The sequence below is a fragment of the Orbicella faveolata genome, unplaced genomic scaffold, assembly GCF_042242905.1.
Source record: "Orbicella faveolata isolate gen_17 unplaced genomic scaffold, um_ofav_v1 contig_35, whole genome shotgun sequence".
Taxonomy (NCBI): domain Eukaryota; kingdom Metazoa; phylum Cnidaria; class Anthozoa; order Scleractinia; family Merulinidae; genus Orbicella; species Orbicella faveolata.
In genome coordinates, this window is record NW_028301564.1 from 23,351,074 (window position 1) to 23,378,563 (window position 27,490).

At 39.5% G+C, this 27,490-nt stretch overlaps 3 protein-coding genes and 1 pseudogene across 3 annotated transcripts; 2 read left to right on the forward strand and 2 right to left on the reverse strand.

Annotated features, from left to right (window-relative positions):
- Window positions 1-635: 635 nt before the first annotated feature.
- LOC110065340 (integrator complex subunit 9 homolog) lies at window positions 636-15,941 on the reverse strand. The gene is made up of 24 exons (XM_020772473.2): window positions 15,784-15,941; window positions 15,566-15,693; window positions 13,868-13,940; window positions 13,675-13,737; window positions 10,605-10,688; window positions 10,159-10,214; window positions 9,878-9,964; window positions 9,494-9,553; window positions 8,853-8,913; window positions 7,965-8,054; window positions 7,319-7,475; window positions 6,846-6,895; window positions 6,160-6,290; window positions 5,472-5,532; window positions 5,309-5,351; window positions 4,890-5,018; window positions 3,510-3,565; window positions 3,361-3,429; window positions 2,767-2,850; window positions 2,282-2,368; window positions 1,877-2,007; window positions 1,681-1,771; window positions 1,483-1,539; window positions 636-1,104 (listed from the first exon to the last, which is right to left on the reverse strand). The coding sequence occupies exons 1-24, from the start codon at window positions 15,790-15,792 to the stop codon at window positions 985-987; spliced, it is 1,977 nt and encodes a 658-aa protein (XP_020628132.2). The 5' UTR covers window positions 15,793-15,941; the 3' UTR covers window positions 636-984.
- On the reverse strand, window positions 10,695-13,642 carry LOC149103948 (uncharacterized; annotated as a pseudogene).
- LOC110065341 (COMM domain-containing protein 6-like) lies at window positions 15,941-23,325 on the forward strand. The gene is made up of 8 exons (XM_020772474.2): window positions 15,941-16,031; window positions 16,127-16,185; window positions 16,746-16,811; window positions 18,060-18,127; window positions 18,952-19,063; window positions 19,661-19,711; window positions 20,496-20,648; window positions 21,652-23,325. The coding sequence occupies exons 1-8, from the start codon at window positions 15,995-15,997 to the stop codon at window positions 21,700-21,702; spliced, it is 597 nt and encodes a 198-aa protein (XP_020628133.2). The 5' UTR covers window positions 15,941-15,994; the 3' UTR covers window positions 21,703-23,325.
- A 336-nt stretch (window positions 23,326-23,661) lies between these two features.
- On the forward strand, window positions 23,662-27,490 carry LOC110059978 (carbohydrate sulfotransferase 1-like). The gene has a single exon (XM_089273640.1). It carries the CDS (start codon window positions 23,955-23,957, stop codon window positions 25,248-25,250), a length of 1,296 nt encoding a protein of 431 aa, XP_089129766.1. The 5' UTR covers window positions 23,662-23,954; the 3' UTR covers window positions 25,251-27,490.

Consider the following 27,490-nt stretch of genomic DNA (forward strand, 5'->3'; position numbering starts at 1 on the left):
ATAATTATCAGATATTTAGTCCTGATCTATCTACCCAAAGCCGTACAAGAACTGGGCAAGATAAGGGTCATGAACGGTTGTTCCCATTAGAGGGTAGCCTAGTTAATAAAGGGAAATGGTCATGAAACTTGACAAAGTCCTTTGTTGTGTGTTTTTCTTCGCTTCTTTGCCCTCGACCGTGCACAAAGCACAATACTTGTTTACTTCTGACGGAGGAACAAACCAATAGCAACCTACGTAACTTATACATAGTGTATGAGCAAAAACCAAAGATTGTGCACTGTCGTGAACGTTCCAACATAAATCTTAGCCTGTTTGCTTGCTCCTTTGATGTTTGCCGGCTGGGCTTCATAACCACTCTCATCTATTAACAATGTTCAGGCTGATATGTGACTTGATCCAACATCTTTTACCTAAGATAGAGTGCAATTAATACCTTAACGGTCAAGTTAGGGAAGAAACGTGTAGACTGCAGATAATTTGAAGAAGGCCCTGGACAAAAAGTGAAAGGACAAATACCGTGGGAGAACTAAGACGAGGGCGCGCAAGGAGGGAGGGTATTGCACGCAAATGTTTATCGTATATAAAGCCCTCGAATAAGATCTGTAAAGGTCTGTAAAGTCTCTTGCCATAGCTTACTTGAGCTGCTGATATTTTAATTTACAAACTATTTTACAAAAAAAGTGTAATCTTGATATCTATACACTCTCTCCTTAGCATCGATTTCGTGATGTAAAGAGACATGTAAAAAAGGTACAATTGGTAAAAATCGTCCCATCTGTTTTGATGAAAGGGTTAATGCTGCCAGCTGGTTCTTCTCGTGGAAAAACTCGAAGAGACTCCGGTATCGGGAACAAATGCGAACAACGCCGTAAGTTCTTGCCTGTAACACACCATTACTGGTCACCAGAAGCCAGCTTGTTTAGCGTCATATGCAGGCCATTCCATAAGGAACTCACTTACTCTCCCGACAAAGTCGCGTGCTCAAAACTGCGATACGCATTCAAGCAGCGAGTCCCGGATGTTTATTCTAAGAGCCTCGTTTTCGTGTGTGATGATGTGTGTTCCACTACGATCCACCTGAATCATGGCGTCATCTTGAGCCTGCAAACAGAGGCAAGAAATGCGCTAAACAGGATGAACAGTAGATGCTATGTAGCCTATGGGTTTACGCTAGTGTCTTCATTTCTCTTCTACTTTTCACATGCTAAAGTTGTTGTGACCTTACACCGAGATCATATTCTCTTATTCTAGGTGCAGAATAAAGTGTGGAGGGGGAGGGTTTGATCTTCGCGATTTGGCGCCTAACAACAACCGCGAAATTTTCTCCAGCACCAAGACCCATCTGTTCCATTGGTCTCGCTACCGGTCTCAAAACGGGTAAAAGGGGAGAGGCTGAAGAGGACGGTCACAAGAACTGAACTCTCTTTATAGTCGACCTATCCTTCCCTTCCTACTGAAAAGCTTGAAGGCTCCACTTACCAAATGAAGGGTGTGTCCACCCTGATCAGATTCAACGTGCACATCCTGGATACCTCTCTGGGAAGAAAAAAAAAAGGGCACAGGGTTACTTATCATCATGTTACTTGGTGTTACGTTGTCACGGAATTCACGTAAGGCTTCATGAAAAAAAGTCTGTCAGCAACCAAGAGATATTAGCGATGGACAACATACGCATACCTTTGCCAAGGCCTGCACAAGATCCTCTATGAGAACACTGCCCCATAAATGGCACGATCTCTGGCTTGTTTTGGACTGCATTTTTGAATCCCTGTATGAGGAAGATTTTTCACAGTCAGTGAAGGGGCAACTCGCGATCAACCCTAAGAAATTCTGTTAAGGTAACATTTATCACAACTCACTGTGATTAGCCTACCTGGTCCCGGGCTCTCCCGTTAGATCTAACGGTTCAAGTGTATATCTGTTGTCTTTGGTTACCAAAGTTCCTGTTACTGTGGTAACTGCTATCCCGGGCCTTACTTCTTGTGGGTGGAGACTGCTGGCCAACTGAACAGAGAGAACAACATACAGTGAGTAAAGGAGTGAGGGCGCGCGCGACTGGAATTTAGCGTTTGGCACGCGCTACGCTACCGCCAAAGTTCTCTTACTTCACACATACGTGTAAATTCTACATTTGATAAAGTAACACTCGCCTTGCTGTTGTCCAAAGTTGCTTTAATTCAGAATGGAGATAATTTAAATTCGAATTCAGATTGTAAATGGTTTACACATGACACGTTCCCTCTGTTTGCCGTTTAATATCTTCAAAGTACATACTGACCTCATTTGATAACACAACCTTCTCAAACTGCCTATTGACTGGCAGCGAAAGAACATCTAAGTGACTGAACGTTGACATCTTGCACTCCTGTAAAGAGAAAAATATTACGATGTCACTAATATCTGGAAAGGGAAAACGTTCTCTTATTTCCTTAGGATTACTACTACTACCACCAAATTCTCAGTCTACCAAAAGAATCTAACTTGCCGCCAATATTTTATAAATCTTAGGACAATCTACAACGGTTATGGACTGAAAAAAACATTGAAGGAAGGCAAGTGACAACAATGACTTTTTAAAACTCCTATATTGGTACCAGACTAGCATTAGAACCAACATGGCTTAACAAAGCTATGGAGTTAATATGGTCCATTACCTTGCGAGCAACTATCAAGCGATTGTTAAACCACTCTACCGCAAGAGCATTCTTTCCAAAGACACAATGCAATGGCAAATAAATTGACAGTAGTAGGGAAAGGCCTTACCACGTCTTGTATAGTTAGGTCTGTTCTGTGCGGCAGTAGATCTGGTGATCTGGTGTACGCTTCTGGTATAGCAAGATGACCAGGCTGAAACAACACAAAAAAAGCGTTGTTACTCACACCCATAGTATCCTGTGAATAAAACCTCCGCACATCGCTCCCGGCCAGGAGCGATGAAAAGTAACTGTACTAGCAGTTTACCCCTCGAATAAAAGAGAGAAAACGCTAAGAAGGGAATAGCTCGCTCAACTTACACTACCTCAAATCCCAGCCTTGCGCGCGAATATCATTATTGAGACGCGTACAATACGAGAGAAAATGGTATGTAATTTCTCTAGAATTGATCGACAAAACTCGCCTCGTATAGCGCTGAGACAGTAAGATGTATGGTACGAAATACCAGGCTTCTCAAGACAAACGATATGTGTAAGTAGACGAGTACATTTTCATTATTTCGAGAAGCTTTCCTTGAGAATGTTGTTTGATACTCCTCGGTAATAGTTTAAACGTTAATGTCACGAAACTCTGTTCTCGGTTTAGAGGAATTATTTCTTTAGAAATTCGAAAAGCACCGTATTTCTGATATTTCTAACTCACCTGGAGTTCTCGTATAAGTTTGTTTGCTTGTGTAAAATTCAGTCTCGGATCAATGGGACAATAGCAAGCCTACAGGGAAGAAAACAGGTTTGAAATATTTGTCATGACTATAGAGCAGCGTAAGGTTGAACATTCAATCAAAAACTTACCTTCATTGCTAGTGGCTGGTACGGTGCAAGTGCCTCAAGGTATGGAAACTCTGGCTCTGAAATTTGAATTAGTGGTCTTTATATCCGGGGGGGCGGACTCCCATGTAAAAAGGACGGGGGTTTGCTCATCGTACCTTTTGGAGGCTAAAAAAAGCGCTTTTGGTGCCTCTTAATTCAGCCTCAAAAGGTCCACAGCGGGAGATTTTACAGTAACTTGAGGGCATTGAGCCAAAAAAATATGACAGGAGATAAAGCCACGCCCACAAAACAGGGTCTTGGTACCTCCTAGGGGTTCAAAATTTCCAACGAGCACCCCCCGTCCTTTTTACATGGGTATCCCCCTGGGCTTTATATAGGGCTTCCATTACAAACCGGGATTACGAAGCTATAATGCAACATATTAAGGTGGCTCCATAGGGTAATCATTTATGGCGTTGCGCGCGCAAGTGTTATGTTTTGAATGCCGTTTTTGCATTCGTATTTACACCCAGTCCTCTCAAACTAATTACATGTAATAAGCAATGATTAAATAGTGTTTTACTGTCATCTCTGTTAAAATTATTGGTTTTAGTCTTGAATTAGAAATGCTCAAACAAATATGTTTTTTTACTTTTTTATGGCTTTACTTGCGATTTCTTGAATTTCCTTCGGTGAAATCTTCCAAAATTTTCACAGCATATCGCTTCCTGCGGGACACGAATTTTAAAGACGAAAAAAGTAGGGTTTGTAAAGGCAGGTTTTTCGATTTTTGCAAATTTACGTCTATTACCGCTGCGAAAAAACTGGCCTTATAGATTTTCCTGAAAAACGAGCTCCGACTAAAGTAAAATATTTACTACCAATCTGCCAAGTTTTACGAAATTTCACCGAAGGAAACGCGAGAAAATTTACTGTCAGTTTTGCTTGTTGTGCTCATGTTGACATAATAAAATATCGAAAAACACTGACGTTTTCCTTCGAGCGCGCGCAGATTACTTGAGCTTTCGCCCTCAGCGCGCGTGCGATCGTAAAACTATAGGGAGCCACCTTAATGCAAGTGGATATACGAAAGATCATTTTTTTGAACTGCGGAGAAAGACGTTAAGATATGATTGATAATTGCGGTTACGTACACAACTTGAGCAGGTGTAAAAATTGAGCCTGAAAAAATAAATTCAGGCTTGAACGGGATTCAAACCTATAACCTCTGCGACACCGGTGCAGTGCTCTACCAACTGAACTATCAAGCTAACCGGGAGATGGTCACGTTGTGAGTTCGTAATATACCTTTATATCGTTGTTCATATACTCGCTTTCATTCTTCGCCATCTATGGGTATATTACAAACTCACAGAATGAGGGGAAGAAGTGAGGACAATATAATTTGATGCAGACACGTACCAGTAAATATGACCGTGTTACCACTTGACTTGCCCCATAGTTCCATGAAATGTACCACGTCTCCATATCGTAAAGAAGGATGTCCAGCAAACACGACACACGGGGTCTTAAAACAGCCGCTTAGTCCATCTGTAAATACCATGAAATAACCTTGTTTAGTTGTCAAACATAAATGTTTACAACATGCAACCCTAACAGAGATTTAAAAGTGCTATGTTGTTTAGGGTCGTTTTACTCCAAGGGAAGGTGCGAGCCAGATGACTGATGCCATGAACTCATGGCTTCTATAGCATGAAGCGGCTACCCCGTTTTTAGCCCCCAACCACAAGCCAAAGATCGTTGCCACGCGCTGTAAACTGGCAAATAAATATCAATAAACAAGCGTTCAAAAACAAAAAATCAAATATATTTGAGCTCACCATGGATGCTGGGAAAGTGTTTGAGACGTCCGGATTTGACAAGCTGTTTCAAAAGAGAAGAGAAAATAAGAGAACATTTGTTTGCTTGTGTTTGTATAAGAGATTAAAAACTTCAAGGATTTTAACAGTGCACAGGGTTCTGTAGAAGCATTAAGCGAGATACCTCGGCATGTGGAAACGGTGCTTCTGGTAAATAAACTTTGCTCTGTTTGCTCTGACAAAGCCTGTTACAGTGAAAAAAAAAAAATGCAATTTGAACAATGTTCTCAAAATGAGATAATAAAATACTTTCCTAATTCATCTTTTTTTTTCCTCGCATGCGATTGGTCTAAACGCTTCACGTAACACACTACTCCAGCTTAATCTCGGAAATATCCTTAAATGACTGATATCTCTCACAATTATCTCGACGCTCAAGGGTTCTTTTTCGCTTCACTGTCAGGAAACTGTTAGCTTTTGAGACAGAAATATGTCCAGACAATGTCCGTGCCTATTTCACGAAATAAGGTTATTGTACCCTCCAAATGGACCATTGGTATGCAGCAAAACTACCGTACACGCCCTGAAATAACGAACACTACAGTTACACAGTAACTGTAGCATCTCGCTATATGGAACTCAGTTATTTCGGATTCCACGCTACCTCGAAGGTCAAACTCAAATTATTTTCCCTTGAATATAATTTGCAGTCGTTTATTATTATCTTGAACACCCGCTATCTCTAACATTTTTTTTCTTTTTCTTTTTCTTTTTCTTTCTTTTCTTTTTTTTTTTTTGTAGGGGGGGGGGGGGGGTCCCTGGGACCTGGGAGATTTCACAGTGACTGTAGGTGTATTATTCATCGCCCTTACCATTCAGCAAAAATATTGGAGTAGGCTAGAGAACTGTCAGCCACAGGCGAGATGAAATATATAGGAATGGATGTAAGATTGGCACCGTCCATGTACGAGTACAGACACTCAAACAGATCGTACAGTACGCCCTGCGTAAACAAACAAACATTTGTAGTACAATATCCAGAGCCCCGCCTTACGGTCACCTCGTTAATGCGGTCACCTCGTAATTACGACCACTTTTTTTTTTCTCGAGAAACGCTCACATACATTTTCTTTTAGGAAAAGCTTGTTAATGCGGCCAACGGTCACATTCTTAAATCCCAACCTGTATTATCCTTTATAATTTTACTCAAGCCAGCTATGTTCATCTTTCCATTGTTAATATTTAACACACTGATTCAAGTTTCTATTTTGTAAAAAACTTATATCTGCATTCCGCAAGCTTATTAAAGAACAGTTGTTTAGAAGTGCAATTGTGATATATCTGTTAAGGTGTCACTCAGTTCAGACCAGCCATGAAATCTGGCCCTACCCCATTAACAGGGCCACCCCGTTTATATGGCCAAATTTTCATGGCCTGTTGGTGACCTTACTTATGGGGTTCCACTGCACTATCATGAATACAACGTTTCATGTATGTCGAGGTCAGATTCAAAACCTGACTTTTATTATCATGCTGATTGTTATTACTTATAACTTACAGAGGGAAAACATGGCACTAGAACATTTCCTCCATTACGCAAAGTAGTAGCTGTGGAGAAAAAAATGGAAAAAGTCAGCCAAGTCAACAAAGCAGCATTTTACGTTATTTCACTTTTTCATTTTTTAAATGCAATACTTTACGGTATGCGTTGATTATCAATTTGGAGTTCATAAATTGTCTCCTTCCCAGTCTTACAAATTCAGATGTACAGGCATGTTTCCTTGCGCTCTTCGCCCTCCTAGCTCATTGCACCCTCACACCCACAAAAGCCTTTATGTCCTTCATTATAGCATCAGAACAAATTAGGAGATTATTAGTTGACTGGTTGGGGGGGGGGGGGGGGAGGGGGCAAAGAAATCTGGAGCACCTACTGAACATTCAAATATGTTCAATATTACAAAATTGCACCAAGGGTAAAATTGAACTAATATATACTTCTTATTTTTACTAACGCTAACTACACTCACTCACCTAAGTGTGTGCAAAATTCACCCAGCATAGCATCTGGGTTGGCAGTTGGAGCTTCAGTGATTCCTGTCATAATTAAGGCATCACTGTTCTTTAGCATGGACTGGTCCATTGGGAGAGGGTGAGTGGTGAACGTTGATGAACAGGAAACATTGCTGACCTGTCAAAATATCACTGCCAAGTTGTTGGTGCAATCTAGTAAAGGGAGGGGGTGGGGTGGGGAGGACAAAGATGGCTAACTATTCCACTGGAAACAACAATTGACTATTATGAAATGAAAACTAATAAGTTGGTTCATATACACTGAGACAGATGCACATACTTTCAGACATTCATATTAATATGCATTTTGCTAGCCATTTTCTGGGCAGTTCTCAATTTTGCGGCTGAGATTTGAATGTCTGTCTTTGAAGTTCTGTACCGTGGGCACTTGCCATAACCTCTACTTCTGCAGGGGTTTCCATTATGTTTTGAAGTAGGAGGACACTCATAGGGGAACAGGCAGGAAGAAAAGAACATTGTAAGTGCATTTCTTTATGTATTAACTGCTTGGACACTTGTGTATTCTGGAACTGGTACCTAGGTTCCTCTGGTTTCCAATGCAACTTTGCTTCTGTCCAAACGGACTAACACTGAAATTAATGCTTACCTTTTCATAATCAGACTCTATGACCCAGTTACAGCTTCCCAAACAATATCCTGAACTGAGGGCAGTCAGCTTGAGAATACCAAACAGATCCTATGAAAAAAAAAGGTACATTACAGTGATGATGCTCGCACTGTGAACACTTGATATTTTTTTGAACATTTTTTAGAATGCCGGCTCTTCCTTCTAACAAGAGTACACATATTTAGTGTTTTCACACTTTAAAAATGCTAACATTATACATTATGTGAAGAGGCTTTATTCTATGGTCATCAGAAAAAAAAATTTACAAATAAATGTCAAGTGTTCTTGGTTCGAGGTTCCTTACTGTAATAATCAATTTGCTTATCATAGGTGTGTAAGGTACATGTAGAGGTACTAACCATAATTTAATATTTATGATTTTACCGGTCAGACCAGCTAGCTATAATTTCACGCAAACCTGTCAAGTTTCTTATGAGCCAACAACCCAAGGGGCAAAGACAAAACAGATATCCCATCTCACGGAAACAGTCAAAACAAAGTCAAGGGCTGTACCAAATGCAAATAAGGGTTGGGTGAAATGTTAGGAATGCATGCACATGTTTCTATTAGTGAGAGGGTTTCAAGCTTAAGGGACTGGAAGAGTTTCAGGACCTTGTCCTTTTGTTCTGAATCACAGGGATGTGGCTAAGGGGTGGCAAAAACGCCAGCTGGGCTTGTTAATGAGCCAGCTTAGCATTCTTCATTTACATCCCTGGAATAATTCTCATTCTCATCTTTAGTATGATGTAAATAAGAGGACCATTTCTCCCCTCCAAAGGAATCGTGCTAATCCATCACAAGTTGCCTGACAGAACTCTTAGTCGTCAATGATTACTTTTAAAAAATAATAGTTTTATAAATACTAACAATTCTTTCTGAATACCCAACATTTTGAATCTTTGATATTGAAGCTTTTACATCATGCTTGCTGAAAAACAGAAAACATCCATAAAAAACACAATTTTAGAATAAGGAAGTAAATCATATTTTTATCGTAGTGTCAAGTTTCAAGTTTCTTCATTTCCACACACACAAAAAAATCAATTTGAAAAATGTGGAGGTTTGTGAATGAAAACCCACTGGGTTAAAAAGAGTTCACATCTAATGATGGAAGTGGTTAACACCAGAGATTAACATAAAATCCTTTATGTCTCCTAGCTTACAAAATCAACACATTTTCACATGGACAGGTTTTGTGTTGTAAAGAAAGCCAACAACTAAACGTCATACTTGATGTGCAATAATATTCTTGGTGTATGTGATTATTGTGTAATCATTGTGCAGTCAGTAAAAATGAAAAAGTCCTGGCTAACTTATCTATTACCAAGCTAAACAAAACAGCAAAGAAAGTGAAAATCTCACAGTAAAAGATGTTAGAGAATGCAAAACAGTGATTATAACTTGTCCCCAGTCCCAGTCACTATGGAGCTGATATTTTATTGACTTAATATTCTACTGACTTAACTATTACTACTGGTAATTATCCACTACTGAATTTCAACAATCACCTGTAAAGAACTTTCCATGACTTAGTGCCCTTTAAGTCACAAAGAGGTGCAGGAAGACATCTGCAGAAACAAATATGAACTAAATTGACTACCAAAAACTATATAAAGAATGGGCTAAAATGGGGTAGGGGAATGGGGGTGACAGGAACCAGTGATGACATCATTTCTAAGGAGAATAACTATGTAACAGCTGAACTTCAACTAATGCCATCCCCACAATATCTGCCTCTAAATATGTGTCTTCCTTCATCCCAGTTTAGACTTACTCTTATTGAAATTTGTCTACAGCAATAAAAGTCACTGTGATAAAGGAGAAATGACTTAAGGAGAAAAGGTCTCCAAGCCCTCAAATAACCTAGCAATATAAATGGCCGCACAAGTCACCTTAAAACTTCACTGTCCTTCCACATGTTTCCTTTGTTGACCTTTGGAACTCGCTCTGCATACTCCACCATCTCTAACATTAGTTCCCTGTGCATAGAAGTAATACAGCTGTAAATTATGTAATCTTGAATATGAACTAAGACAAAAGGAAGGGCAGGAGGGAAAGTGTCTGGCTCAGAAACATGGCAGATCTAGAAAAATTTAGAGAAAGGTCTGTGTAAAATTACAAAGAGCCCAGTTTGATCAAATACATTTGATAGTTACACCATATACATGTTTACCTTCCAAACTGTATTGTTGGTTCAGTGGCATAAATCTTTCCTTTGAAACCTGAATGCTATGGAAAGAGGGCAAAGAAAGGTTGTAACATCATGCCACGTAGTGTACATGTGCATGTACTATGTTCAATATCGTAAATATTCAAACAAAAGAGAGGAACAAGCAGTTAAAATTATGCACAGTTTTATATTTTGAGCTTTTGCACTCTCCCAGGGCAGTTTTCAAATGAAAAAGAAAAAAAACAAAAACAACTTTTACATGGAAAATACAAGCAAAAAAATAAAGGAATGGAAAGTGCTGCTAAAAGATAACTCTCCACACCTACAGCTGTAGACGGTTGCAGAGATTGTTCATCACAGGTGTGCCATCTGGAGAAGGTTAATACTCAATTACATTTCCAGATATGGACTGACAAATAACTCAAACAGTCAAACAAGTCAAAACTCACCTCAGTTATAAATGGCAGAGCTAACATAAAATGATAGTTGGATATCAAAATGATGTCAATGCTAGAGAAATCCAGAAGACAATCCTGTTTAAAAAAAAGTCTCAGCATTATATTCTAAGCTGATTTCATGAAGTGCAGTCACAGAGTCCTTGTAACAGATTTTCAGCAAAGAGATCAAGTAAGAAAGCAGCCTTTTCTCAAAATAGTTTGGTTAGCTTTGACTTTCATAGCATATGAAGCAATTAGAAGAGTCAAGACTCATTTTGTTACTCCAAAAGTAGGATACACAAGTCATGTGCTGTGCTTGTCTGTCATTAAATGCTCATGATCAGAGGCCTAGCCTATACCTTGGAATACCTACATGGACATGTACTGGTACTTGTATGTAACAAATTCATGAAAGTCACTGTATATTATTGATAATAATAATCACCACTCTAAATAATAATAATAATAATAATAATAATAATAATAATAATAATAATTATAATAACGAGAACTTTATTGAAATCTCCTCAGAAAACCTATTTACAAATCTTCACACATTCCACTATAATAATAAAAATAATGGTAACAATAATAATAACTTTTTTAAAATTTTAGCGTCATTATGTATTTATTTAACTTTCAATTTGATCTTCACGTGGATGTCTGTTAAACCTGTAAAACATGTTTCCGTATCTAATCATGATATCATGGTTACTACAACTAATACTAATACTACTATCATCATCATAACATTAATTAACATATTCCATACAAATTGGTATATACAAGGTAAAAGTAAGTAAAAGAAATAAACTATTAAAACGTATTTCAACAGTGTTTACATAATGGCTCCCTCCTGGGTTTCAACGTCAATATCAATGTTCTTAAAGTCACAAAAGGCTTTCCTTCTAGCTCTTGAACCTCTTAGGCAGATTAGTGCGGATCTTAGTAAAGAGAAGGATGTCCTTGCTCTTATCCAGGAGATTGTTTTAGCATAATGTTCTCCTTTCTTGATGGAGATCAGCTGCGCCAGTCTGGAATGGTATTGCAGGCACTCATTTCCCATGCCGCCTGTTGACGTGAAAATAAGGGGTGTAAAAGTTCCTTGTTCAATATCCAAAACCCTCCTCGCGTAAAGGCGCTTCTTCTCGTTCTCATGATTGCGGTATATCTGTTCGAGCTCTTGGTCCCTTTACGAATCAGCATTAGGGTGACAAACCCTCACGTCAAAGAATGCTGATCGTTGGTTCTCCCAAAACCCGCGCGCATGAATATCTAATCTTGCATCTGGAGCTCGATTAGAACCTCTTCCCAGCTGTTCACCCGAGATGTCTTGCAGGACAGGCTCAATCTCAACATCGGTACAAACCATATTTAGGAGTTCGGCTTCTAAGTCCCTCAGCTCATTGTGACGTTGGGTAACGAACCCACCTCTCTTGCATATCATTGTGTGGTCCACTGTAAAAACATCACCGCATACACAGGTGGAGGGGATATCATCAACCGGCCAATCGTAGCACAGTTTGATTGCATCGCGGAACTCTCTCTTATTTAGATTGAAACCCATTTCACGAAGGGGGAGTACCGTCAGCCAAACAGATGACCCTTTTTCCGCAGCAAGGTCAAGTGCCCCTTGGACTTTCTGTGGGGCTACCCCTCTGATATGTTCTGCCCTGTCTTGGAGCACCGTTGCTCTCTCACTCCTCATTGCCTGTTGTAATGGCTTGACCAAAGAATCATCCGGCATCTGATGGGATTGAGCCAGGATCTGTTGGACCAGCGGGATGGTAACTTTGACGGAGGAGGATTGCTCAAGATTTGCGTCAAGACACGGGTTTGTCATGCCAAGCCCCCCCTAGATGGACTGGCAGTGCTAGAATGTCCCTGTCCAGCCGAGTGCACCTATGCTCCGTAATTGCGGGGATGAGGACCTTAGATATGGCATTCTCCAAAGGCTCCAATAATCCTTGAATATCAGGCAAAGTTCTCAAAAAATAGGTCCATCGGTGCTTGAGGCCAAAGGTGTAAGCAGCATAACACGCTTGAGGTTGAGAAAGAGCAAACTCTGCCAGCTTGGTAATCTCGCTGACCCAGTTGGTCACCTTCTCGCTAACGTATTCCTCTAGATATTCCCGTGAACCTATCACTGCACCCAGATGTTTTTGTCCCTCTACCGTCACATTGACAGCCGTGTCCTTGAACACTTCTTTCACGCTTGCCTCTTTATCTGGCTTTGAGATAATCCAACATTTCTTGGGGTTGGGAAAATAGCCAAAGACTGGGCCAAGGCTGTTGAGGACATCCCACCATTTCTTGATTTCGAGTACAGAGCCAGCTCCACAGGCATCGTCAGCAAACCAGCACTGTTTAGTACTGGATGCCGCCTGCAGGCTTGTGATCAGCGGCTGCTAATAATAATAATAATAATAATAATAATAATAATAATAATAATAATAATGATAATAATAATAATCAATAACGATTTCTTAAAGCATACACAAGCGAATATTAACGTTAAAAGCCGACGTTTTGGCGTCATCGTGACACCATTCTCAAGGCAAAGTGAACAAATAATGCGATATCAATGATTTAATTTCTATAGTCTCTACAAATTAACATAATAACAAAGGATCACAAATTCTTCAAGTGAATACCTTTGCGTGAATCGCATCTGTTTGCACAATCGAATCTGTTTGCCAAATGTACTAACAAATTTGATTGCCTAATTAAGGAGATGCTTTTTATAAGAAATCTTAAACCATCCCTAAACGTGCAATAAATAAATAAACAAATATTTCAAATATAACATAAACTATTAAGAATCCCAACTGGTGGGAGGCTGACCAGTTGGTTATTTACACGATGCGGTCAAGGAGTTGAACTCGAAGCTACCAAGAACAAATCCAGATAGCGGTAGGGCGGAGGATTTGAACCAGGGACCACCGGATTTCAAATCCAGCGCCCTAAACCACTTGGCCACGCTGCCTCCCCTCAAATATCCCATGAAGGTGCAGGTTTACAGACTGTAACACAGTGTCTGTCTCAAACATCTTCAATGCTAAAATATTTCCACTGTTCTCACCTCTGGAGGGCAAATTTCTGGCTCCACATCAACGAATACTTTTCCAGCTATTTCCTTTAGGTTCTAGAGATATTTTTAAGGGGAAAAACATTCTTATGTAGTTTTTTATTATATCAGATACACTGTACAACAGTAAAATATGCAACTTTCCTCTGTTTGCTTCTATTATAACTGGCAGTATTAGTTGACTTACATTCTGCATGGAGAATCCTTCAATATCCTGTAGTTCTCTTGTAGTCCATGATTTCAACTGGCTTGTTCTTTCACTAATAAATAAAAGGAAATCGCATGTAAGGTAAAGGTAAAGGTAATGTCTGCATACAACTCAAGTGGCCCATCAGGCCAGAGCTTATCCCTGGTTTCTATTAATAGCATGAGGCAGCTAGAAGTATTTCTACTCCCCCCTGGATGGGTTGCCAGTCCATCGCAGGGTTACCCCTAGCATTAAATTCAGAAGTACCAATTTATACATCTGGGTGGAGAGAGGCATTGTGAGAGTAAAGTGTCTTGTCCAAGAACACAACACAATGTCCCTGGCCAGGGCTTGAACCTGGACCACTTAATCCAGAGTGAAGCTCACTAACTGTGAGGGCACTGCACCTCTAACAAAAGTAGCCTGCAAACAGGCTCCCAGTGAGGATGGAAAAAAATTTCAGCGAGCACAAAACAGAAGAATTCGGAGAGCAAAGCGATCGGGGCAGGGACAGGGAGCCTGTAGACTTTGTTTTTGATGTGCCTATGTGCCCTTGGTGATAAGCCTGTAACAAATCAGTCAATGAGGTAATTAGACCTGTCAAGAAGCTACATTTTCGGTACTTGTAAACAGTTCTAATTGAGCTAATCAAATAGCCGGGCCGGGCGTCATAATATAGAGTGTAAGTAAGCAACATGTTCACAGAATATTTCAAACTTAACTTTGTCCCTTCAGAGCCGATACTTAGAGAGCTTAACACATATTTTGCAATAATGAAATGAGCGTAATGAAATTATAAGCACATGATAGAGGTGTCAAACTATGCAAAGCGACAAACAGATAAACAACGGAAAGTCCAGAAACCATGCCTTTGACCTCTAAAAAAATTGCTATAGCACAGCCACTCCACTAGCTTCTACTTAAAATTCTTCCTCGTAACATAGCATGAAGTACCCTTCAGAATCACTTGTGAAATAACAAGAGGTCGACAGACTGAAACTTAAAAGGGAAAGGCAAATGCACTATTGTAATGAAACATTGGAGTTGTATAATTTTACAAAGATCTGTCAAATAGTTATCTCAAAGATGTCAACAATCAGCGATTTAACCAATCATATCATGATACCAGGAGCTGGTATCATTGAACAGCGGCATCAATAGAATGTCTACAGGCTCCCTCGCTTCGTTCGAGCTCACCGGGAGCCTGTTCCCAGGCTATAACAAAAGGAACATGTAAATGTTCTTAAACAATTGTCTAATCAGTTTCAACTTTATAATTACAGTTGAAACATGTTTATACAGACATCATAGGGAAAAAAAGGTATCTTTTTAATGAGGAGTCCATAATAAACAGATTAACATAAAAGATAAAAAAGGGTCTTAAAATATTGGAATATTATGAGGTGGAGTGAGCATAAAAGGGGTACATGAAAACACCATAAAGCTAAAGAAGAAATGCACACGTTTGATTGATTTTTTCCGAATTTCACAGTTGAATTAAGATTGCAACCGAACCATGAGATGTATGAGATGTGTACAAGCTAAATATACCAAAAAATTCGATAAATAGGAAATCACAAGATGTGCAAGGTTTAGTCATCACATGCATGCATGACATCTGTGCGTGCAATTTAAAAATTGGAAACCGTGGAAAGGTCGATTAACATGCATTGTCTAGCTGTAGTTCCACTCACTTACTTGTTAACCAAAGAAAGAGGAATAAAGTGCTGCAGCGTGGACATATCCAGCGAACAATCCAACATAATGCTTACACCTTTGAACTGGAGAACCAGACATGGCGCCGAACTCGTTCTCCCCAAAGAATACTGAAAAAAACAAAAACAGAAAGCCTCCAAAATTAACTTTCGAAATACCAAAGCAATTAAAATTTTGAACTGGTAGATTTCTTTTCTTACCAACTTCATATTATGTCTTGATTTCTCTAAAGTTTGTTTAAAAACCAGGACTACTGTTTCTGTCCGCCATTTTGGATTCCAGTTTGCAGCCGCTGAACTCAAGGGCTAATCCGAAGGCTCAGTTCATACCCAGTCTGCCGCATTATGCATAAACGACCCTAACCGCTGCTTAGGTTCTGCTTGATTACAAGTCGGCTGATGCAGACAAGGAATGAGGATGTCACAGGTCCTCACCGATGTACCTCAAGGTAATTTGTGGTTTTCTTGACGTTTATGCGAACAATCAACGAGCAGCTATATGTTTTGAAGACCTAAGTCTTTGTTGTTGCTGTTTGGTCGCCAGGTTTCAACTCTGCCGTGGAAGCCTTGAACACCCTTCCTCAAGACATCCTTGTTGAAATGGTAAGCTGAAGTCTACATCTGAGCCCGCAAATCAAAGTTCATCGATCTAACGCTTGTGACACTGAATCAAGCCATGTTTGCTTTTTCTTTATTACATCTTGACAGATATTATAGCGTTAGAAAGAAAGACTTGTGAAGAGATATTTCATCATTAAAAATACATTTAATATTAATAATATAATTTAAAATACATTTAAATTGTAGTAAATAAACAATATAATTTGATAATATTATGCCCAAAGAAGCCATGATATAAGCTTAATCAAATGGATCAGCTCATTCTTTGGGCATTTTGGTGGAGCATTTGCTCAGGTTTTAATTCCTGGGGTGGAGTATTTGAAATTATATCTCTACCAGGGAAATGGAAATTGGCCTACTAAGAGTAGTTTGAAATAGTGGGAGCTTGAAATTACTGATAGTAGATAACTGAAGGGAAAATCCAAGGGAAATGGAGAATTTGAATTAACCGAAATCAAATTGGCAGGGTCCAACTGTATCAATAGTTAGTATAGGCTGTTTTTTTTTTTAATTACAGTACAGAGTACTTGTTCTCCTTGCAGTGCCAGGATGTAGCAGCATTTCTTCAACACAAGGTTTCGTTACTTCCTGTGGAACAATATCAAAAGGTACTGAAGCTTGTAAAAAAAGGCTTGTACTGAGCTGCTACCTACTAAAGGATTAATTATAATTAAACCTTCTCTGGTTGGATGAAGTGCTTATTAGTCTACGATAAATTAATTCTGAGCAGATTGTCTCGTTGTCCTATCAATTCTCTGGCAAGTAGCCATTTCACTATTTTGGGTAGTGAGAGGCCCTGTCTTACCTGGTACACAAAGCAAAGATGGCTAGCTAGGCTTCAGTTGAGCCTTGACTCACAGTTATCTTTTTCAACACCACCTCACTTTGTTTCCAGTGTTTTCAGTGTTATTGACATCGTTGCCTTTTTTCTATACCACATCAATTTGAAAATACTTGTAGAAACCAAGATGATATCTAGACCGAGACTGCTTGCAGTTTCCCATTTCTTGTAAGATCTTATGAGCATTTATTTGCATGGATGTGCATGAGTATGAAACAGGAAATATAGACAGGAGTACTTTTACTCCAAGTGTTCACTTTGGTAGTGGAGAGAGGCACCAAGAATAGCCAATTGAATAAAAAACCTTTTTGGAAAGTCACCTTTTTCTCTCTTTCTGTTTTGTGCACTTCTCCCCATTATTTGTAATATCTGGGATTGGGGTGACATCCTCCTCATCCAAGGCTCGCCCTCTCCTCTCAAAGCCTCACCCCGTGCTCACTTTCACGCCACAACCAATCTCATTCCCGGTGGCCAGGATCTTTTTGGTTATGTTTAAGAAATCCAGACCTCTGGGAGAAACAAGAAGATGAAACAGCATTAGTTACAGTGACTACTCTCTCAACACATGTTCGGAAACTGTTATTGAACTTGACTGCACTCGCACAATCAAACCTGAACCAGGATTTTCTGGTTTGGGCTTTGATTTTGTCCTGCTTGATCACTGCTGACCAAACACACGGAGATTCTGGGGATGAGGTTGTGCCACAATGAGATTGCGGTAGTTTCAATGTGAAAGGGACTGCAGGGGACCATCATAGGACAGAAGTCAGGAAAAAAATTTGGGTTTCAGGCGTGAGGCTGATAGTGGCCTTCTTGTATTGGCTACTGAAAATTGTTCATCATTAAATTGGCCACTTTATTATATATCTGATCAGTCTTACAATGATTGGGGAAATGTCATGGGGGTTTTGCTTTGACTCTTTTTTTTTTTTTGACTATCTTTTTTTGTGTGTGTTGACCATTATTGTTTGAAGCATTTCTCAATTTCCTCATGTTAAGGTTGTTTTTCTTGTAGTGTCTTCACAATGCTGGGATATCATATGATGCCAAGCTGTTAATAAATGCTGTTAGCTATATATTCAGGTAATTATAAAGAAAATGGATAAGTCACGTGGATGTAGTTTTGTACAAAATGTCATTTGCATATGGAGTTATGTATATATTACAAAATGTCTCTCCAATTTGGAAACACGTGAAATGTGCAGACTCCCAGGCTATGAACTGTCAAATTGACTATACTGGATTCTCAACAATAGTGGTTTTTTTTTTCATAACCAAATTGAAATTTATCAGAGAATGTTTCAGTAGGGCTTGGTAAAAAGGGTGTGATGTGACAGTGGTAGTCGGTGGGGTGAATGAGGGTGTAGTTTGGATCATGTTTCATTAAAAAAAAATGATAAAACTTAAGCAGTCATTTCATTTTCTATTCACTTCAAGATCCATACTTTTATTATGAGTGAAAGCTACATATATACAGCTGTTCGACAAAAACTGAAAGGTTGTCCCACAAAAGTGTAAAAGGGTATGTGACAATGCAGATTGGTATTAAATTTTATAGGCAGTAACAGTTTGGTGTTGCTTGATTGAGGCTGAGGGTGTTTCAGCAAGAAAGAAGGGGAAATGATGAATATGTTATATGCTTGGGCTGTTTCCTTCTATCAAACAGAAACACCTTGAGCTTCAGTCAAGCAACCGTAAATCACCTCTACCCATAATACCTAAGTTTGATATAATTGTTGTGCACACTTTTACACTTTTGCAGGACAAACTTCTTCAGACAGCTGTATATATATATATATATATATATATATATATATATATATATATATATATATATATATATATATATATGTATGTACAAAATGAAAGTTCACAGCAAACCTTATGTATGATCATACTTTTAACAGATCTGCAGCCAAGGCCAAGCTGCCTGCTGAAAAACTAATTGCAGAACTAAAAGCATCTTTATGTTGGAAGGAGGCCACTCTTTCAGTTATCAAGCATGTTTGGAATGAGCAGGTGAGCTAAGCGTGTGGTAAGTTTTTGTTTTCTTGTATGGTACTGTCTGATTGTAGTGTTTTATGACACATTTAAGGAATTGCATATTTCTACAGTTTACCATACTTTGAAGTTTCAGTGGTTCAGGGTTTCATTCATAGCAGCAGAGCTCTGGTGGCCCAAAGGGAGGTCGAGCAGAGCTCCATACTCATAGGAACCTATGAATGGCCTTTCTCATGGTCATCATGGCCAGCGGTATTGCTGGTTGGCGCATATGCACAATGACGATGATGATGTCACGTAACATGACGGCCATACCCCCGTTAATAGGTTGACTGAGACATGCTGCCTTGGTTTACAGCGTACATCTTTGAGGGTCACTTGACACCTGTCAAAACAAGGTATCGGCTGACCAGTATCACATGACCATATTGAAGGCTCAAGTTTAGAGGTCATCGCAGTCACATGTGTTCTTTTTTTTAAGTTGACTGCTGCCCGGGTACTGGTTTTCAATTGGATCACAGGGGTAAGCCAGCTTCGCTTTTGGGCTTGGCTAAATCTATATATATTAGTCCTTTATGGGGACACCAACCCTAGTCATGTGATTTTACCTTTTAGGGGAAGATATTAAGCAGCTCTGACTTGATGCAAACTCTAAATGTGGGACAGGTATTAAAAATGTGATGTTTAATATTTTGGTGTCATTTCTTGTTCTTTAGGATTTTTTTATTCTTGGCCAATAAAAAAACTCATTTTGGACTCAACTGAACTTAATTTATTTCACAATTCTTGCTGAAATTCCAATGTTACTTGAATTTATGCCATTGCAGTTCAGTTATGTATATAATATTTGTTCAACCAAGGATAGAAAATTAAACTGCTTGCAAGGTACATTGAACAGTAAAATGATATTATTTTTAGCCTTTTTACATACATCCAACCTGTGGTCCAAACTAAGGACTGCCAGTAACAAACAAGGGAGAGTAGGATAGAGGCAGCTGGCTGAATCCCCACCCCACCCATCCCTTGGATCCTCAGATCCTGTTTCTTTTCACTGAATATTTTCCCTCAGCATTTGGATTAGTATACTGGATAATAGAATTCTACTAATCAGGGTGCAAAGAAAAACGATTTTCAGGCTTGCCCTTCAGGCAAGCTGTTATGATGTACAAGAGAAACATCAATCACATTTTTGCGCCAAAAATTTATGTTCTGATTCACATCCCTGCAATGTGTGTACTAGCTCGAAAATCATTCTCACTAGCACCTTAAAAAAATTTCACCTCTCACTAACAGTACTTCTGTAATTTGAATCTTGTTGAAACATTTTCTCAAGAAAGTTCTCTTGCCCATTGGCACCACTACTACCCCAACTGCAAATCTACTAGCTTCAGGCTATCAGGCACAACTTTCTTTGCACACTTCTAATATATGCCATGTTTGATCTCTTTAGTTGCTCAACATGAAATGGAAGCTATCTGTTGGTGTGAGTTCTAGTTCATGTCGCAGTCTAAATTCTCCCTACATTACAGCTTTAGTAACAGTCACAGATCCTTCTGGCACCCCCAGTACTAAGTCCTTTGAAATGACAATTGGTGAATTTAAGGTAAGGGTATGAAAAATGGAAAATTGTAATGTATTCATTCTGTGTCTTTGTGAGATAATAAATTGAGAAGTGAACATTATATCATGGTTATAGGGTTAAAAAGTGTTCAATTTGTATCAATTAGTAATAGGCCACATTCGATATATATCAATATTCTAACATGGCTCCAAGGGTTTCGGGAAAAGCTTCTATATTTGGCAAAGTTTTTTTTTTTTCTAAGTCTCTTTTGGGAATTGTGATACAAAAGAAACTTAACAAATTTGCAATTTTGACCCAAAAGCCTTGGATCCATGGTAAAATATTGATATATCGAACGTGGCCCATTGTATGAATGTCAGTGCAATAAAGGATCTTTATTACAAATGATGCTTGAAAAGTCTCTCAAAATTACACAAGCTCTAATTTCGGTGGGAGGTCCAGTGGCTTCATGGTTAGTGAGCTTGACTCCGGATTGAGTGAACTAGGTTTGAGCTCTGGCCAGGGACATATATGTAGTGTTGTGTTCTTGGGTAAGACACTTTACTCTCACAGTGCCTCTCTCCACCCAGGTGTATAAATGGGCACCAGTGAATTTAATGCTAGGGGTAACCCTGCGATGGACTAGCATCCCATCCAGGGGGAAGTAGAGATACTCCTAGTCGCCTCATGCTACAGAAACTGGGATAAGTTCCTGCGTGATGGGCCACTTGGCTTGTATGCAGACTTAACCTCCTTACCATATTTAGGCAAGTGCAATTTGAATGACTGAGAAAACTGTGAACACGTACACATTAATTTGCACTATAGAGCGAATTAAGAATTAAAGGTAAATCAGCCTGCTCTTAAGTAGCCAATCACAATGGAGTAATTTTCTCATCCATTTTAAAGGTGTACAATCACATAACCAATAATTATTTGATGTAGAATCTATGTTAATTTATGTTGAACGTTTTGTTGACAGATTGATGTGAAGAGAACTTCTAAGATATGGATCATTAACAGTTCTCTATTGTTTTGATTTTAGAAATTTGCATCTCAAATGAAGGAGATTGCATTAGTGCTGGAGACAGTATAACCTGGTGTCAGTTTGTCGCTCCTAAATGAGTGAGGATAAGAGCTAAAGGACTTTGAAGTGCAAACCACAAGCTTTGAACTATAGCCAAGTGGTTTCGATTTCGACTGTACTGTAAATATTGCTACAGTAATTAGTTTGTATCTTTATGCCGTCCTCCAATTTCTGTAGTTGAGTTTATCATCATCATCATCATCATCATCATCATCATCATCATCATTATTATTATTTTTCCTACTTGAAAAGAAAAAGTCTATTTTGAAAATGTTACAGTCAGGTCAATTTATAGCCCATAGATCCCCTCCCCCCCCCCCCCAACTATGTTCTTGTTTTATAAAATATTGAGTACTATTAAATTCTAAACCTTGAATAATGCATCTTTAGCTTTGTGATCAGTGGCTCAGTGAATCTTTTTTACTAGCCATTATATCTGGGGGGTTGGGGGTGGGGGTTGGATGAGGTTTAAACCATAGGTGAGAATTGGTCAAAGTTTTAACTGTCAACTGAGAAATCACTGTGTTTATTATTTTATCTGTTAACTGCAAAATTAAATGCAACTGAGAAATTGCCGAAAATTAACCGAGATTCCAACAACTCCGCGTTATAACGCCACCTTGTTCCCAGGATCTCTGTTCTTCCAACCCCCCCCCCCCCCCTCTCTCTCTCTCTCTCTCTCTCTCTCTCTCTCTCTCTCTCTCTCTCTCTCTCTCTCTCGCTCCAGGGGGGCAAGAAGGAGCGAGACCCTGGGAGCGAAGTTGTCATTGGTTGTTGTCATCTGTGAATTAACCCTTTAACTGCCCAATTTTCACCCAAAAATGCCATTTTTAACCGTTAACTCAGTTTTTTGGCTGCCATGACGCTAAATGGGCCATAGATTTGCTGAGAGAGCTATTTTTTTTACCAAAAAGATAAATTTCCGCAAGATTAGGTCCAAAAATACATGCAATATTTTCATTTGGCATACACGTATAAGCCAAAATTTTTTTTACCCATCGCCCGTTCCGAACTTTTTTCTTGCCCCTTTCCTTTCCTTTTTCTCGGCCATCGATATCCAAAAAAAAAGCCTGTTGTGTGGATAGACCTATTGTAGCTCAACTAGTCTATCTGCTTATCAAGAATATCTGGTGACGTTTAAATTGATGACGTCACAAGCGGTACCAAGCGCACGACCACTTTGGACGTGTATATGCGCCGTTGGCAGACAAAGGGTTAAAAATAGAGGTGAGGCGTGAGAGTCAGGAGGTGAGCCTGAGTTAGCACTCTGGTCAGCCTAAATAACACTTACGTTGGCCTGTTTTCGGTTAGATGTTTGCGGTTAGATGTGTTAGATGTGTATCGAATCGACTTCCATTTGTATCGAAACGATCGTAAACCGTCACCACCCCATCCCCCCAATTTTAGACTCTCCGTTAGACCTCGCTAATTCGAGCTCTCTTAGAACTCCCGGTTACCGTAAAATCCCGGTTGTAGTCCCCCTGGTTATAGGTCCATCTATATATGGCTGTATATTACTGTATTTATGCAAACGTGGCTAAAGAAAAGTGCGCTTTTTTGTACTAAGTGAGCTATACTCCTCAAGGGCCAAAATTATATCCAAGTGACTGAAAAAAAAAAAAAAAAACAGAAGAGTGCGAAAAGAAAGATAAGAGTGCAGGAAACGTTTTTACTCTACCACTTATTAGCCGCCGCCGCCGCCGCCGCCCCCCCCCCCCCCCCCCCCACTATCGATATAATCCCTTCCCGTTTATCAGCGCCGACTAAAACCCCTTACGAATATTGTTTGAGCCCAGAACCGACAAAGACCGGAATTTTACGGAATTCGCTGGTACATGTATTTAGATCTATTTAGCAGGGTCTGAATGGGGTTAACCGACTAGCGACAAAGGGCGAAAAATATTACTGACTACCGACAAAACGAGGAAAAAGTTACCGACTAGCAACAAAATAATTAACTGAGATTTACCGACAACCGTCAAAGTAATGAACTTTTAACTAGCCGGCGAGAAGAATGGGGCGAGGAAAAGTCCCATTCCTTTCGCCGGTTCGTTCCGCAGCCCTTGCCCGCGATACGCGACCCTAACAACAAGTGAACCTCGCAGGTGGTCACATGTGCCCTCCCACCCCTCATTCAGACCCTCATTTAGACCCAGCGTGTGTATTTTTAAATTATGCATAATTGTGCAAAACGCTCCAAGGGAGCAAGTCGGCTCTGACAGGATTTTATAACTTATATCATACGTCATTTGAGTTTCTGTATGTATGCATGTATGAGGTGGTTACGAAAGTCTCTCTTAATATCCTTAGTCGGGATGCCTCAAAGAAGGAGATTTCGATTTCGCCGGTGTCTTCGATTTCGTCACCTGGCTGTTATGATTCTCCTGTCATTCATGTTTTCTGCGTATGTCTTCGTTTATACCGTCCCTAACGAACGGAGCCGCGATGACAGCTTCGAAGATGTCGAAAAAAATCGAAAACCAGATTTCACGGAGACGAGAAAAGGAAAAATAAGACAGAACTTAATAATTGTCGCTCATGGTCGGTCTGGTTCGAGCTTCACGGGAAATATATTTAACCACCATCCGTCAGTATTTTATTTGTTTGAGCCTTATCAAACGGTGGAACGCCTTCACGGAGGAGTAGCGCCTTTTAACAGAGATTACCAGGAGAAAAGCTTTGAGTGGATGCAAGGTGTGTTCCAGTGTAAGTTTGTGTCGCCCAAACACGCTAATGATATACAACACTACTATCGTAAAGTGGTGGGGAAGGCGTCACGCGAAACTCAAGCTAGTATTGCTCTTTCTTCGCCTCCTTTTTGTCGTTACAACACCACTGATTCACGCTGGACTCTCCAGGATAGTTGCCCAGACCCGTTCGAACAGAAAATGTTGGAGGAGGTTTGTGAGAAGAAATACAGTTTGACTGTCGTGAAAGCTCTGATGGGAAGAATGCCGAACACTGATATAGAACAGTTGATCAATGTGTGCGATTCTTCGCAGGAATTTGATTGTAAACTGCTATTTCTAGTCAGGGATCCACGAGGGATTATTCCTTCGTCTAAAGCGGTGCGTTTTTATCGCGAGACGGATAAAGCTGGCTTAGCGAATTCAAGGATGTTCTCTTATCACAACTGTAGGCAGACTGAATTAAATCTTAACATCATTAGGAAATTGCCACCGAGGTGGAGAAAGCAAATAAAGATATTGCGGTATGAGGACCTAGCCAAAGACCCTTCTAAACTACTTCCGAGCTTACTTGAATTTGCTGGGTTACCTATGGACAAAGGTTTGAGCGACTGGCTTTACTTAGCGTCGCACAAGCCGAAGACGGAAAGCGATCAAAAGGCAGCACCGTGGAGACAAGACTCTTTTGAGGGGGCGGACCGGTGGAGATGGAAGGTTTCACCGTACGAAATCAACATCATTGAACATTATTGCAGGCCTGTTATGAAACTGTTGGGATACAGACCGCTGGATTATTCCTACGAGATGCAGAGGAATCTGAGTATTCGTCTCCTTGACGACCATTTCGAAGCCCTTGACTGGCTTGAGTGATTGTTTGGGAGTTTGTTGAACATACCGTATATGAATAACTGTGTAGCACGGTGTCGTGGTTTGGTATTGCACTCGGGTAAACATATCACACCAAAACAGAAGAAAAGATTTTCAATCATTTGAAACAATCCACAACTTCTTTCGTTTGAGTATTGCCACTTTTGGGGGGCAGAAAATTCTCGGTGAATTCGATGTGAGAACATTAAGATGATTTCCGCAGAACATTCGAGCAATAATGGCAAAAATTAAGGTACCAAAAAAAAAAAAAAAAAAATCGTGGCATGGTAATATTTTGAATACCGTTAAGAAGATTCCATGAGGGAAAATTGGACTTGAAGTTATCATTGTTTCAATGAAAACAGACGTTTCGCATTAGTTAAAAACACAATAACACACGCTTTAAGCATTCTTACGAGGTTTGACATTAACTTTCTCGACAATGCTTGAGAATTTAATCGCGGGGTCACTTAGAGAAATGAACTAAAGTGAGTTGTTTTAAATAGTATTCGCAAAGTTACGGTGCTATGAGTAGACTTATAGCAAATAATTTTTCAACTCATTGCTCGAACTTTGAGCGGAATCCATCTTAATTGTTCTCGTTCATACCAAATGGATAAAATTTACCTCAGTCCACTAAACATTTGATTTACCGCTTTAGGCGTTCATGCCTGAGTAGTCTAGCGGACTAGCCTATATAATTACCAATATATATGCACAAATATTTGTTTGGCTGCTGACATCTGCCCCTTACCCTGGGCAAACTCTATCATATTGTTTGTACAGTTTTTTCGCTACAAAGTCTCGCTGTTTTGTTTTGTTCTGTCCCATGAAGTCCGAAATAACACAGACCAAGGTCGAAGAAAACAAATAGACATCTCAGAAGCGGAAAGATTTCGGAGAGAATTTGCACATGAAGGCGCTGCGTTCATGCAGTAATTTCCAGTGGCGGTCTGTAATGCCCATTAAGCACCCCTTGTGTAGCGGCGTCGACAAAACCAGGATCGGACCGGATCGGACCGGATCGGACCGGATCGGATCACGGATCGGATCACGGACCGGATCATGGACCGGATCACGGATCGGATCACGGATCGGATCACAGAAAAAAAAACAACAAAGTTTTAAAGAAAAAAAAAAATCAAAAACAAAAATCAAACCGTTTATTAGATAATAATAAATAAAAAATAAAAGTGGAAAACTAAAATATGTTAAATGAAAATAAGAATCCCGAATTTGACGCAATGACATGTTAATTACAGAGAATGACAAGAGGTCATTTAAAAAGCCACATAAGCGCCTAATTTACGACGAATTTAAATTGTAATGAACAGGCAGATGTAGTTATATTTGAACGTTAGTTGGCTCGAAGCTTGCGTGAACCTCCCATTCTCGTTTTTGAAATTGTTTTCAGTGGCTAATTCTCGGCTACATTTTCGTGTCAGATGTGAGCGTTACAGTTGGCGTTACACACAATACAGTTAATGAGAAAACTTACGTGCGAAAGCTTAAGGACATGACTTGCTTTGAAGGAGCCAAGTCACGATTTGCACATCTTGAAAAAACTAGCCTAGTTTTTCAAGTTCGTCATTTGCAATCCCCGTTAATCTTTGCCATCCTTAACGATCCTCATTCCGTTTTGATTTGTTCTTGCCTCTTAAGTGTTTTCTATCCTAGAACACGATCATTTTAAGGCTTTATTCTATTTAAAGGCAGCTCTTTACAACCCTAAAAATAACTCTAAAAATCGTGACGTAACTCCTAAAATGTTGTTTATTCTCGGGTTGCGTTATCGTTCACACTATCGATGTTATTCCTAGAATTTTTTGAAAAACAGCTATATTTCCTTGAAATACAAATGGCTTGTTTCGTTTTATTCCAGTGCGAAATATCGTATCCCAAACTCACATCTTGTAAAAGTATAGACTTGTCTCAAAAACGGAAATTGTTTTCATCAGGTGTTTAATTTTTTAGTGTTTTTAGTTTTGTGTTTCTATTCATACGTTCGTCCTATTATTACCATACTGACTCGTTTTATGACAGTTTACCTTTGATGCAAGTGATTACACGAAATATCATTTATCTGAACTGCGGAGAAAGATCTGAAGACATGATTGATCATCGCAATCAAAACCCAACAGCCTGAAAAAAATTGATCTGTGACCAGCTCCCAGTTGGCTTGATATTATAAAAGAATAAAGGAATATCACACCTGAATTAAATAAAACGTTCTGCTCGCAGTA